Source organism: Aquila chrysaetos, chromosome 1 (genome assembly GCF_900496995.4).
Source record: "Aquila chrysaetos chrysaetos chromosome 1, bAquChr1.4, whole genome shotgun sequence".
NCBI lineage: Eukaryota > Metazoa > Chordata > Aves > Accipitriformes > Accipitridae > Aquila > Aquila chrysaetos.
The window spans coordinates 69,188,702-69,200,917 of NC_044004.1; the positions used below are offsets into that span (position 1 = coordinate 69,188,702).

The following is a 12,216-nucleotide window of genomic DNA, read 5'->3' on the forward strand; positions in this document are numbered from 1 at the left end:
AATGCTAGAAAGAATGTTCAAGTAGAGAAAGCTCTTTACTACATTGTCATGATAGATCTTGCTGAAGTGCATGGCATGTACAGCTTTCACTGTTTTTTGTGATGCTCTGGATTGTGTTGCCTCTTCTGAAACTAGGATAAAAATCCTATGGGAATAAACTGTACTTCCTTCTCATTATCTAGAGCTTCCTATTGGCAGTAATTCTCATAATCAATATTGTTTTAATTTACATTGTTGTCTAGTTGTGATGGTACATATACTAAGCTTTTAAAAAGTACGTATCTATTTAGTGGCTACTATTAAACTTATATGCCTGAATTTGATTGACAAGCAGCGGTAACCAGATTTGAACATAAACTAGAACGTGAAGAACTTACAGATCTTCATGTAATGAAGATATATGCTATGACTGTTTTTAAGCATCATCTCCCCCACCAAGTGTTTGCTGGTGCTCGAGACATTAAACTTTCTGCATCAGTCTGAAAACTTTCTAGATCTTTTGAACCACTGAAACATTCTAAACTGATCTATCTTTTACTCAGTCAAAAGTAGACAAGACTTTAAGCTTCTGTTATCTTAACACTTGTATATGGAAATGCAGTTCAAAACTTTTCACTTTAAGCATAGTACCAAGGTTTCTTTTTCACTAGGAAGGATTTAGGATGAATGATACATGTTTAAAGAGACAGCTACATTTCTTTCCTGTTTCCCTCAAGCATTGCCTAGATGGTTAACAAACATCAGTAAAGAACTCCTGTAGAGCTTTGAAAACCCAGGTTGAAGTAGCTGCTCTGTTACTGCCCTAATGACTGTTTATTTTAGGATGCTTTGATAAAAATTGAAGCTTAAGTTTTCTAAAGTAATACGTGCTGAGGTAGGTTTTGTTTTGAAGGTTTAACTTTGGAAAGACAAACTTTAACTGGCTTAAGTTGTGATAGCCATAAATGGTGTAATGGTTCATTTACTAGGTTATGTCTTGGTGTTACAGAGTCAAATTCCAGGCAGATCCACTTAAGTCAGAAGCTTGAGCCAAATTCATCTGAGGTAATCTTAAAGAAAAGACCAAAATTTTTTTTTAAATGTTATTGCTTCTCTGATACATGACTGGCAGAGCAATAGCTGCCTTTAGAGCTGTGATTGCTGCTGCTGCTTTACAGCTTTTAGTGAAATACTTCTAAGGTTGGAGGCTTGTATTGCTGTCAGCTTTCCTCAGCCCCTGTAACCCATACTTACAGTCTTTCTCTGCAATCTGAGTTCTCAAATCTGGGCTATTGAGAGCACTTACGAATCTGGATTTGTAATTGCTTAGTACAGTCTGTACTTTCAGTATAATGGAACCACAGAAGATTTGATGTTTACTAATAGCTACTGTGCTAACAGACCATGATCTCTGAAGTTCAGTGAAGATTTGTGGCCCCTTGTTGGCTTTTAATCTTTGCTATCCTTTCAATGAGCAAAATATTACACTAGTATAATAGTGATTGGGTGCTTAGCCCACTTTGTATGTAGTGTGGTTTAATATCTTTGAATGCCTCTTTGAAAAGTAAATCTTACTATTAGACTAGCTGTGTCTGTTGTTTCTAACTTTGCTTTAGAAGAATAGTCAAGATGAGAGTTATCCAAAAGCTTCATCTCCTTTGGAACAAGTAAAAACAGATTCTCCGATTCCTGCTGAGCAAGTAAGAAATGTTTGTTTGATTTCAAAGTTTTCCAGTCAGGAGACTTCAGACAAAGGGGAGCTTCATCACAGCCACGTATGTATTATAATACTGGCTTTTAATTATGTAGTCATTTCTGTGGTGATAATGCTAAAATTCTGTATTTACAGTTAGGAAATCTTTATGTCCAACATAAAGAATGTAAAATGACAACGCTCGACAGAAAAGTAAAAGTATATCCTTTCTTTGCTGAGAGAGGGGTTATTTCATATCTTTCTGCTAAGATAACCATGCTTTTCACTTTAAATTCTTTACCTTTGATTTTTCAGGTTTCTCCAAGGTTATTGGTAATCGTTTGTAAGGGTGGATTTTGTTTTGGATGGGAGATACTTAAATTTAATGCTTGTGGAGGTGGTTATAACACTGATGGCTATCTCTGGTACAGGCACGTTCTGGATAGAGCTCAGTGCAGAGTTCTTCACACAGTGATGTAATGTATCTCAGATGTCTCTTACGTACACAGTCTGATATGTTACTAGTTAATATTTCACTGTGGTGGTAGTCTGGATAATACTGAGTCATCAAGCCTTTTTTGGTAGAAGTCAGACACATTAGGGGTCACCAACAATAGTGATTTAGAGTAATTTCATGTGATCTCTGTTTTTATAGAACCTGACAGAATGCTTACCAAGCGTAACTCCAACACCCTCACCAGTCTTTTCTGAGGTGCATTTACCTCCAGCAGTGCCTTCTGTACCAGCCATTGTGCCAGCTTGGCCAAGTGAGCCAACAACCTATGGACCAGCAGGTTTGAATAAATTTTAACATAAATCAGAAACTACTAACCCTGAAAAATCCTTTAATTGTCTTGCTACATTGAAGATGCCTCCAGGAGACACTGTTTCATATAACTGCAGTTTCCAAAGGCAGTCATTTATAGGAATATAGTTCCTCACTGCTGAAAGCTAGTGAGAGTTCTAGTAGAACTTTGATTGCCCATATGCATAGTTTGCTTTACTTTGTGCCTGAAGGTGGAAGAGGAATATGTACTCAATTCTCTGTTTTTCTCCTGGGTGGGATAGCATTGAGTTTCGAGGGGGCTTATTCTGAGGATCTGCTTAAGGTAGAACATGTTGTCAGCATGTTGAAGCTTGATACGTGTTCGTGCTTTGTGTCTCATGTAGTAAGCTCCTTGATTCACTAAGGACTCAGCTTGGGTCTGGTATGTCTGGAACTAGTGAGATCCATTTGGACCTGAGCTGCAAAGCCAGCATAATGTTTTTTTCTGTGCTGTGTGTATCTTGTGATACATGGAATTAGCTTAGATTCAATATTCCTCATTAGATCAGGTGCAGTATTTTCTCTTCCACTGTTGTGTTTCTGTACAAGAACTAGCTTTCAAATTGGCATACTATGTTCACGTGATATGGTAATAATCCTGTCATACTTGACTGCATCTGTGACAGAGGATGCATAGCCCAGTTAATCTGAGCTCAGATTCAGAGTTGGCTGTAAATGACTAGTCAGAATGAGAACTGCAGAGATTAACATGTAAGTTTCAGTTCCCCCCTTTTTTTCCCCCCTCCTATTTCCTTCTGGTATTCATAATTTTAAAAATAAATATGGGAAGGGTTTAGCTATATCTGGAAAGCTTAACTGTTTCACTCTTTCTGAAAACTATTCTCTGCATTTAGCCAAATCTTCTTTTGTTTGTAACTGCCCAACTCAAGAATTTCTTCCTATATCTTCCTGAATACCTTTTTTTTTTTTTCCTTCTTCTGTCTTTTGAAACTTGCTTTCCCACTGTCATTTTCTTTTGTGATTGTATGTAGTTGAGCTATATATGTATTTTTTTTTATTATTACTATTTTTTCCCCTTAGGTATTCCAGCCCAAATACCTGCTTCTTCATTGATGCCAGCCCCAGCAACGGGACCTGACTCTATTGTATCACAGGCTCAGGTAACATCTGCTCCAGTTGCTGGAGTTCCTGTGTCGCTACAAGCAGTTAACCAGCCTTTAATGCCTTTGCCTCAGACTCTGAATCCTTACCAGGATCCGCTATACCCTGGATTCCCATTTAGTGAAAAGGGAGAAAGAGCTGTTGCACCCTCTTACTCCCTGTGCAATACTGGGGAAGACTTACCTAAAGGTGAGAAGCTAGAAGAAGGTCTGGATTTTAGACCATTTTTCTTAATAGGTTTTCTTTTCTTAAAATGTAGATAATGACGACTTCTTTGGTCCTGTTGTTAGTCTGTGTCAAAAGATCTAATTGTTGTCATTCCATGATTTAAGGTGTGCGAGGGAATATTGAATAGAGTTGTAACTCTAGTTTGCCTTGCTAACATTGTGATTATTTTAAGTGGTTACACCTGGAAATCTGATAACAATCATTTTGTGGTTCTTAGCTTGACCCACCATAACTTTAGGTTTTGTGCATGTACGGGATTTTCTTTGGAGAACTGCTTCCTTTTACAGTAATAGGTTTTCTCTTGTAATCAAAAGCTTGGAGTTGTCGAGAATTCCCTTACTGGTCTGGGAAAACTTGGCATACTACAGGTTTTGGCATACTACAAATAGGAAATATGCCCATAAATGATGTAACATGTCTGACTGCACGGTGGTGTTTGTTTACAGAACTGTTTCTTTAAAAAGTAGCAGTTCAGTCCAACAAACTGTTAAAGATGAAATTTAAACTGCAGTTGTGTTCTAGCTATCTTACTGTGGCAACCCCTCCGCCACACCCCCCAAATCAATCAAAGACATGCAAGCAGCAACCAGTGTTTCTCTGCTAAAATGGAACTTTATGCAGTGACTAATTTTTCGATCGGATGAATTGTAATATTTTAGGTCTTCATAGATCTCTTTCTGTTTTTTTTTTTCCTAGATAAGAATATTCTTAGATTTTTCTTCAACCTTGGTGTGAAGGTAACTCTTCAAACTTACTTCTGTTTTTGTGTTTGTTATACCATAAAATTTGCCTGTATTTGGCAGTACTTAGAGTGCAGAAGTTTGCTGCAGCTGTACACTTCAAGTTTGTCTTTAAATTTGAGATGCTTTCTTATTTTGTCTTCTATTAACTGGGATCCCAACAGTGGTCCATGTTGCAGGTCAAGTCAACAGAAATAAATTTTATCTCAACAGTGATAGTGAGAACTATTGGCTTCCAACTGTGGCTATACAGTCAACAGATTGTACTTTGAAGATGCATTCTGTCGGAAGCAGTGTATAGTAAGAGAAAAGGCCCTCTGACTTTGACCATGTCCGTGTACTGGTAAAGCCACTGCAGTACAAATACGTCCTATACCTGTGGACAGACACTCCCTTAAGTAACCTGCATGTCTGTCCTTTCTGCTCAGGTTAAGGACAACAGTATTTTACTTTTAACCTTCTAAGTAATTGTAACAGTGCTTGATGTGTATATGTGGTGCAAATCTGTGTGTGTGTTTGGGGAAGAGGCTCATCCAAAAAGGCAGTAATTTCCATTTCTTGGTAAGGACTAGTTGTTTGCTTAGTTTCTCCCTTCTGCACATAAAAATGTTCCTATTTTACCTTCTCTTACTCCTTCTGTCAGGCAAACTACTTTGGAAAAGGTGCTCAGAGCTCTCAGGCTTATGCCACATGACTGTGGCCATAAGTAATGATTTTCTTTCGTGTCTGTGCATGGAAAGAGGGAATGTTTAGCACAACTTACGAAGTAAATTCAGATTTGATAACTGTGTGCCTAATACAAGTCTCTTTGCTTAATAGAAAATCCATAAGTTATTAGCAAGTGTCACTGCAATATATTTAAACAGCATAAGCCTATGTATATTTGGGACTCTCCTTACTGGTCCTTTGTATTTTTTAGGATATAGTCTGTCATTTTGGTGCTTCAGCTCCATCTACTGGTCAAAGTACCGTGTTCTAGTAGTTGTGTTCTCAGTGGGTGACCAAATAGTATGTATGGTAAACCTGGGAACTATTTTGTGCATTACCATGCCTACTGCTTTGGTCCCAGATCCTGCCATGCTGTTATCCACACCCTGCCAGCTGCTTGTTCAGAGTGAACTGACTGGTTCCCATTGAGAGGAGGTCTGTGTAGGCTTCTCAGGGTGGTTTGCTCTGGGGACTGTTTCTACAGGTGGCACAGCCAAGACTGTGCCAGGTTTTGGGCCTTGTCCTCTACCTACTCCAATGTTTTCTTAGACAGCCTTGCGTCTCCAGCAGCCTTGCATGGTGTTCTGTATGGCCTGAAATATACACATATTTGGGACGTTGTATTAGAAAAACATCCTACAATGTTGCTCGTGGGCCAGTTGCTATGTACCATAGTACACACACAAAGTCTGTGTTTATAAACTCTTAACTCTGAGCAATGTAACTGTAAGCCACTCTGTGCTAGTCAGTTAACATGGAAGTAGAGAAAAGGGAAGGCGGTCACCACCTGAGGTGGACAACATCAGTATTGTGAATGTGGCTTGTGTTCAGTAACAGCACAGAAAAAGTTGCTGCTGAAAATGGTGTGTCTGGTGTGTGACTCCCACCAGTAGCTGGGAAGTGTGTTGTATGTTCTAATGAAACCTATCCCCCTACTTTATGAAACGGCTTCTAAGAAAGCTGATCTGTGGCTTGTGTGCATATATATGGATATATGGAATTCAGTCTTTACAAATTGTCCTTGGGGAAATGATCTAACCTCAGGTGTCGGTGTAGTCTTTTTTCCTTTTTTTTTTTTTTTTTTTTGTGAAAATATGTGTGTGGTGTGACTTCTTGTTATTTTGATTGTTATCCCTTAGAATTTTGAAAATTGAGCTAGTGGGGCAAATTGCCGATCAATAATTGTGATTCTTGAAAATGAATTTGAAATGTGTCTTCAGATGCATAGCTAAAGCTTGTCTTAATAGCATCATGTGTTTAAATTAATTATATAGAAATTGTTACCAAGTTTTCTTACTGGTCAGAACTGTTGCCCATTGCAACTGCATTTGGAAGGAAAACAAAAAATGAGAACATCATCCTGGAGTCCTAGATACTTAGAATTGAGGGCAGTCACTGTAAATAAAATTAACCGTTACTTCCTGTAATTAACTGTTTAAAAATGGTAAATGACCTGTGTGCTATTATGTCTGTCTGAACATTCAAAAGACCAAATACTTTTTTTTTTTTCTTCCCCCACCCTGTCTTGCAGGCATACAGTTGTCCCATGTGGGCACCCCATTCTTACTTGTACCCCCTGCACCAGGCCTATTTAGCCGCTTGTAGAATGTACCCAAACGTGTCCCTTCCTGTGTATCCGCACAACCCCTGGTTCCAGGAGGCTCCGCCGACTCAGAATGAAAACGAAACTGCACGAACAAACAGGCACTTTCCTGTTCTGAGCGAGGCCAGATCCAATGGTCAGATTCCACAGGTTGATAGTAGATCTCCATCACTGCCTCTGATTATACCTACAGCTCAGGTGTCAGAAAGTCAAGGACAGGTCTGTGTAGAAACGGAGAATCCGGTGCAAGCTCTTCATGCAAACTATGAGGAGTCCCTGAGAGGGAAAAATATGTTCCCACAGCCACCCTTTGGACACAATCACTTTCTAGGAGCTGTTCCAATAGCACCTCCTTTCTTTCCTCACTTTTGGTATGGGTACCCAGTTCAGGGTTTCATTGAAAATTCAGTAGCAAGACCTAATGTTGTCATGTCACCTGAGGACAAAGAGGCAACAGCTAGCACCTCTGCGACCATGTACGTGGCTAAAGAATGCAGCCCTCCGGTTCCTGTAGTAAACTGTGCAGAACAGCTTCAGAAGACTAACAGCAGCAGCGGCTCGAGCACTGTACCATTCCCTGTGGCTGGTGCAAGCAGTGATTGCAGTGTGCCAAAAGAAACGTCAGCTAGGGCACCTCAGCTGGAGCAAACTTGTCCTTTGGCTTCTCCAGCTAAGCAAAAACCAGCTGGGCAGCAAAATCGTTCTCTGCAAACGCAAGGGACCGAGAGGCAGACCGCGGTGCCCAACACTCCACCACTGTTGGCAGAGCCACCGAAAAACGAACTGAAAAACAGCATTCCCAGTCGTAAGGAGAAGACTGATAAAGGTAGAGATTCCAAGGGTGCTGGTAATCTGCAGACAGAAAGCAGGGCACAGAGAACAAGGGAGGAGAGCTCTGAAGATGAGAGTGAAGTTTCCGATATGCTGAGAAGTGGTAGATCCAAGCAATTTTATAACCAGACTTACGGCGGAGGCAGAAGACCTAGACTTGAGTGGGGTTATTCCAGTAGGGGAGGATACCAGTTCCAAAGAAACGAGGAAGCCTGGAAAGGACCACCCAGCAGAAGCAGAGATGACAGCTACCAGTATCAGCGGAACTTTAGAGGGAGGCCATATAGGAATGACAGGAGAAGGGCAACACTGGGAGATAATCAGAGGGGGCATCAAGCATAGAATGAACGGATAATTGAAAATTTTAAAATGCAAAAAGTAATTTGAAGTAGCAGTTTAAAAATCTTAAATCTCTTTCTTTTTAGGAAAGTTCAAGGGTATGTTGTAACTTTTGGCGAGTAAAGACTAGGACGATGTGAACTCCTACCATATGTTTTTTGGGGGGGATTGTAGAGTTTGGCTTAGCATTTTTTCCTTAATGTCAAGTTAGAAAAAAACCAATATAGGTTTAGTGTTTGATAACTTTTCCCCCCCCCCCCCCCCCCCCACAAAGGTTTGAGTTTGTGATAGAAGATGGATACGTACGTTTACTAGAGTGATGAATTATAGCATTTGATGTGATCTAGATTTTAAAATTGACAGTAACATTGCACCAAATATAAATGTATATTTTATCATACAATGCCTTAGTTCTGAACTGAGCTAAAGGAATTCTCAGCCTACTGCACTGTTGTCTTTGATATGCTTCCAACCCAAAGGCCTTTCATCTCAAAGAAAAAAAAAAAATCTGTCAAACTTGAATGTTTCTCTTCAGTGTGTTACACCTATGGCAGCCAGCTAACCCTGTGTCTTAGGTATGTTGTATATAGTTCTTTTCATATTCATAGGGTCTATTTTTGAATTTTAAAAAGCATTTATTTGTTGAAATCAAAATCAAGACAAGCAGTCAAGAATAGCTGTGTATGAATCGGTAAGAATGGCTGTTTCCACCAGGAATTCTTAATGCTGGTGTGACTAGAATGGTGCCTATGCCAACTGAATAATTACAAAGACAATAAAAATGTAGATGCTATGCATTTCCAAAATAATTCTGCATCTGTTGTAATAGCAGAAGTTTTTTTAATGCCACTTTAACACTAATGCACTGACAAATCCTAGATATTTTGTGAGGAGAGATGCATAAAGTACATGTTACGTTTTTTTTAAGTTTGTATGATCGAGCTACTGTTCAGTATTCTTTTGTTATTGCACTGTTGATGCAAATTTGTGTTTTGCATGTACAACTCCTTGCTGGAACTTTTAAAAGCAAGATGGAGAGTCGCGGTGTGCTCTGCTCTTCCCTACGATTCAGAAGAAAGTGGCTTCTGCCTTATATTTTTACACTGTGTCAGAGTTCTGATGCTGTTTCTTCTGACCCTGATAATGATCTCTGCAGTGTTCCTGTTGCCTTTGCAGTTTGGATGTTCAGCTGTCCAAACTCGGAGAGTACAGTGTGCACAGTATTCACTCAGCTCTGTTGCTCTGTAAAATTAACTGTTGTGTATATTTTTATATCTTCTGTATATACTAGCATAGGTGATGGTACCCTTTCCTTCATGCCCGAGATTGTACACCCTTGATCAGGAAACTTGAGTGATAGTTATGTGGTAAAGAATTCCTTTTCAGATGCATGCCATGTATAAAACCCTACTTAAAATAAATGTTTGTCTTTTCACTTTCTTTCTAAATTATATTTACATATTTGAAACTGTTGCAATGACATCAAATGTATGGTTTTGTTCTGATAGAGCCACGTGTAGACAGCAGCAGAACTATAAACAATTAATATGCAGGCATAGCTGCAGACTAAAAGGGGACGTAAACTGGATTTCTAGTTCTTATTCAAAATGGTAGCGGTAGGGGCTGTGCTGTGGGTTTCTTTTTTTTAATCTAAATACTTTTCCATTTAGCAATGTATTCAGGATTTCAGGAGGCAGTCTTCAGTTTTTCAGGTTGAGAACTAAGCAAGCACTGAGGGATTTAACAGCTGATACCATTCTGGTCCTCTGTTTACCTCTGCTACTTACAAAGACTTTAAAGGGCTTCTTGTCATCTTTCCTGGGAGGTTCTGAAGGGTAGCTCCAGTTATAGCCCCATTCTGTTCAGCAGTCACTGAAATAATCCTTTGGTACTAAAGCAGGCATTTAATCGTGAGCTTTGTTCCAAGAACAAAGGCTGTGTGCTTTCTACAGAAACTTATTGGGAAATGATGGAAAACATAGGCCAGGCAGTAACTGGTAGGGCTGTGCTTTTAGAATTTACTTTTAAAAATGAACTTAAAAGTATTTAAGCTGGGCCTATGCCCCGCCTTGCTGTTCTAGGACAGTTAAGGACTGAAATGTGCAGATACAGTATTTTCTCCACCTTCACTGTTAAGTATGGTTCCTGTTTTTGCTGAAGGACTTGTAGATTGATTGGCCAAACCCTTTACCTGGGGCAAGATGTTTCAGGTTGCAGGATCCCACGGATTAGTAGGGGCCTATATGTAGTATTTAGCATATAATGAGCTGAGATACATAGGTTCAGATACTTGCTAAACAACATCTTTACCTTGCCCCCACTAGGACAGAAGATGCAGAGGCATTTCTACTCTAAACACAGCGGTGGTGGTGGTGTAAGGCTGTGTTCATTACCTGTACTTCATGGAGTACCTCTGTTGGCATAATATGGATGGATTTCTGTTGTCGGTTAGACATAGTGAGGTAGAGTGTATGTAATACCTGATACTGCCAAGGTTAGAAAATACCCATTACTAACACACATAATGGCTTAAAAAAAAAAAAAAAAAAAGACAAACTACTGCTGTCTTCTGTAACTTAAGAGGCCAAGATGTAAATAAAAGAACAAAGCCATGTGTTCTTTCATCTCTTGTAACAGTTGTTGCACACCAGTGAAGACAGAACAGACAACTGTTGCATGGAAAATGCTGTTCCTTACTTTTAAGAGGTGTAGCTTAAAGTTGTTTTTACATGTCTGTGAAACTTACTTGTGTAACATTTGTTTAGGAACCCTTAAATATAGGCACTTTTTCCTCTCTCTCCCCAGAAGACCTTACTTTGTATGTGAGTTGGTTTTTAACAAGCTATTTTTTATTTACCTTCATTTTTGCCTATAGTAAGGATCAAAGCTTTCACCTTAGGCAAAACTACTTTGCATCTCAGCCTTGTAGAAACTTAAATCTCTCCAGGGAAAGAGGGTGAGTGCCAGTAATTACAGATTCAGGAGGGAGCTGGTCAGGATTCTCACACCTGCTAGCAAGTCTGAAGGGGTCACTTTAGTCTCAAGTTTCCCTACCTACAAGAACTGATTACCTTTCTAGAAACTGCAGCTTTGTTGCTGGAAGCACTGTAGATGTGTCCCTGAAAATGGTAAGTTTTGTAGGATGTTTAATCTACTAAATGATGCTTGATTTTAACCTACTTCTAAAAACTAAGATAATCACAAAGTAGAGAAACAGAGTACTACTCAGACAAATTACAAAGCAGTATTAATGTGTTAAAGTGAACTCCATACAGAAACAGGATGGCTTATTAAGCAAGCTCACTAGCTGGCTGCAAAGTGGAACATGCTTGTTTTCTCCTCAATCAGTACAACACAAGGGGTTCTCTTACCTGTCTTGAAACATTGATTTGGTTTTGTAAATCCCCTTTTAGTTAGGGTGCTATTAGAGCCCTTAGAGACAAAGTATGCTTTGCTGTGTGCATATGAACAGCGTAAGGTTTCAGTTTAGCTTTTTAGAAAATCCCAAAATCTAAGGTACACCCTGTGCTGAGAGGTGAGCTGCCATACACACTTGTCAATTGTTAACAAAGCTGTATCTAGATACCAATTTGTTACAAGCTTTAGTTAGGTAAGTGTTCTTTTTAGCTCTACATGGCTCTATCACAGTACAGAAGGCTTTGCTGACAAGGTGTCAGTACTTTGTGAAACACATGGCTTTTATTACTCAAAAACCTACTTCCTATGTATACTGTCAAGTTTGTATAACAAGCAACTGGAAAAAACAGCCATTAACCTTTCTTCACTATGCAGGTTTAAGTTACCGAAGATGAAAGGATTTTAGTACTTTCTTTAAGATTTTATTTATGTTTATTCTTCTGTAACTAGGTCTGCAAAGATGCACAGGGATAAATGACTGAAAAAGGTATAGAACTCTTCCTTTATATTGTTACATGTAGTTTGTACTCCATCTTTTGTGTGTTCCTTTCTACACTATGAGGTGTGCATGACAACATCATATACACACTTTTGAATTAGTTATTGAAGAATTTTTGCACTGTCACAGAAGAGCCGTAAGTTAGGAGGATATTTATTTATGAAACCCTCATCAGAGATTCAGCCTTTTTAAAATAGTCATTTCTGTAGCTTGACGTTCTTGGTAAGCCTC

The 12,216-nt window shown here is 39.2% G+C and overlaps 1 protein-coding gene across 6 annotated transcripts in view; it reads left to right on the forward strand.

Annotated features, from left to right (window-relative positions):
- The window catches only part of OTUD4 (OTU deubiquitinase 4), a 32,382-nt gene extending 22,892 nt beyond the window's left edge, over positions 1-9,490 (forward strand). For 2 of the 6 annotated variants that reach the window (XM_030026752.2, XM_041126348.1), the window contains 6 exons: positions 989-1,044; positions 1,596-1,754; positions 2,328-2,466; positions 3,540-3,809; positions 4,545-4,585; positions 6,828-9,490. In XM_030026752.2, coding sequence (XP_029882612.1) covers positions 989-1,044; positions 1,596-1,754; positions 2,328-2,466; positions 3,540-3,809; positions 4,545-4,585; positions 6,828-8,072 — 1,910 coding nt within the window. In that variant the 3' untranslated portion in view covers positions 8,073-9,490. The remainder of the gene's footprint in view (positions 1-988; positions 1,045-1,595; positions 1,755-2,327; positions 2,467-3,539; positions 3,810-4,544; positions 4,586-6,827) is intronic. The other 4 variants (XM_041126354.1, XM_041126352.1, XM_041126349.1 and 1 more) reach the window with 4 other exon arrangements.
- The last annotated feature ends 2,726 nt before the right edge of the window (positions 9,491-12,216 follow it).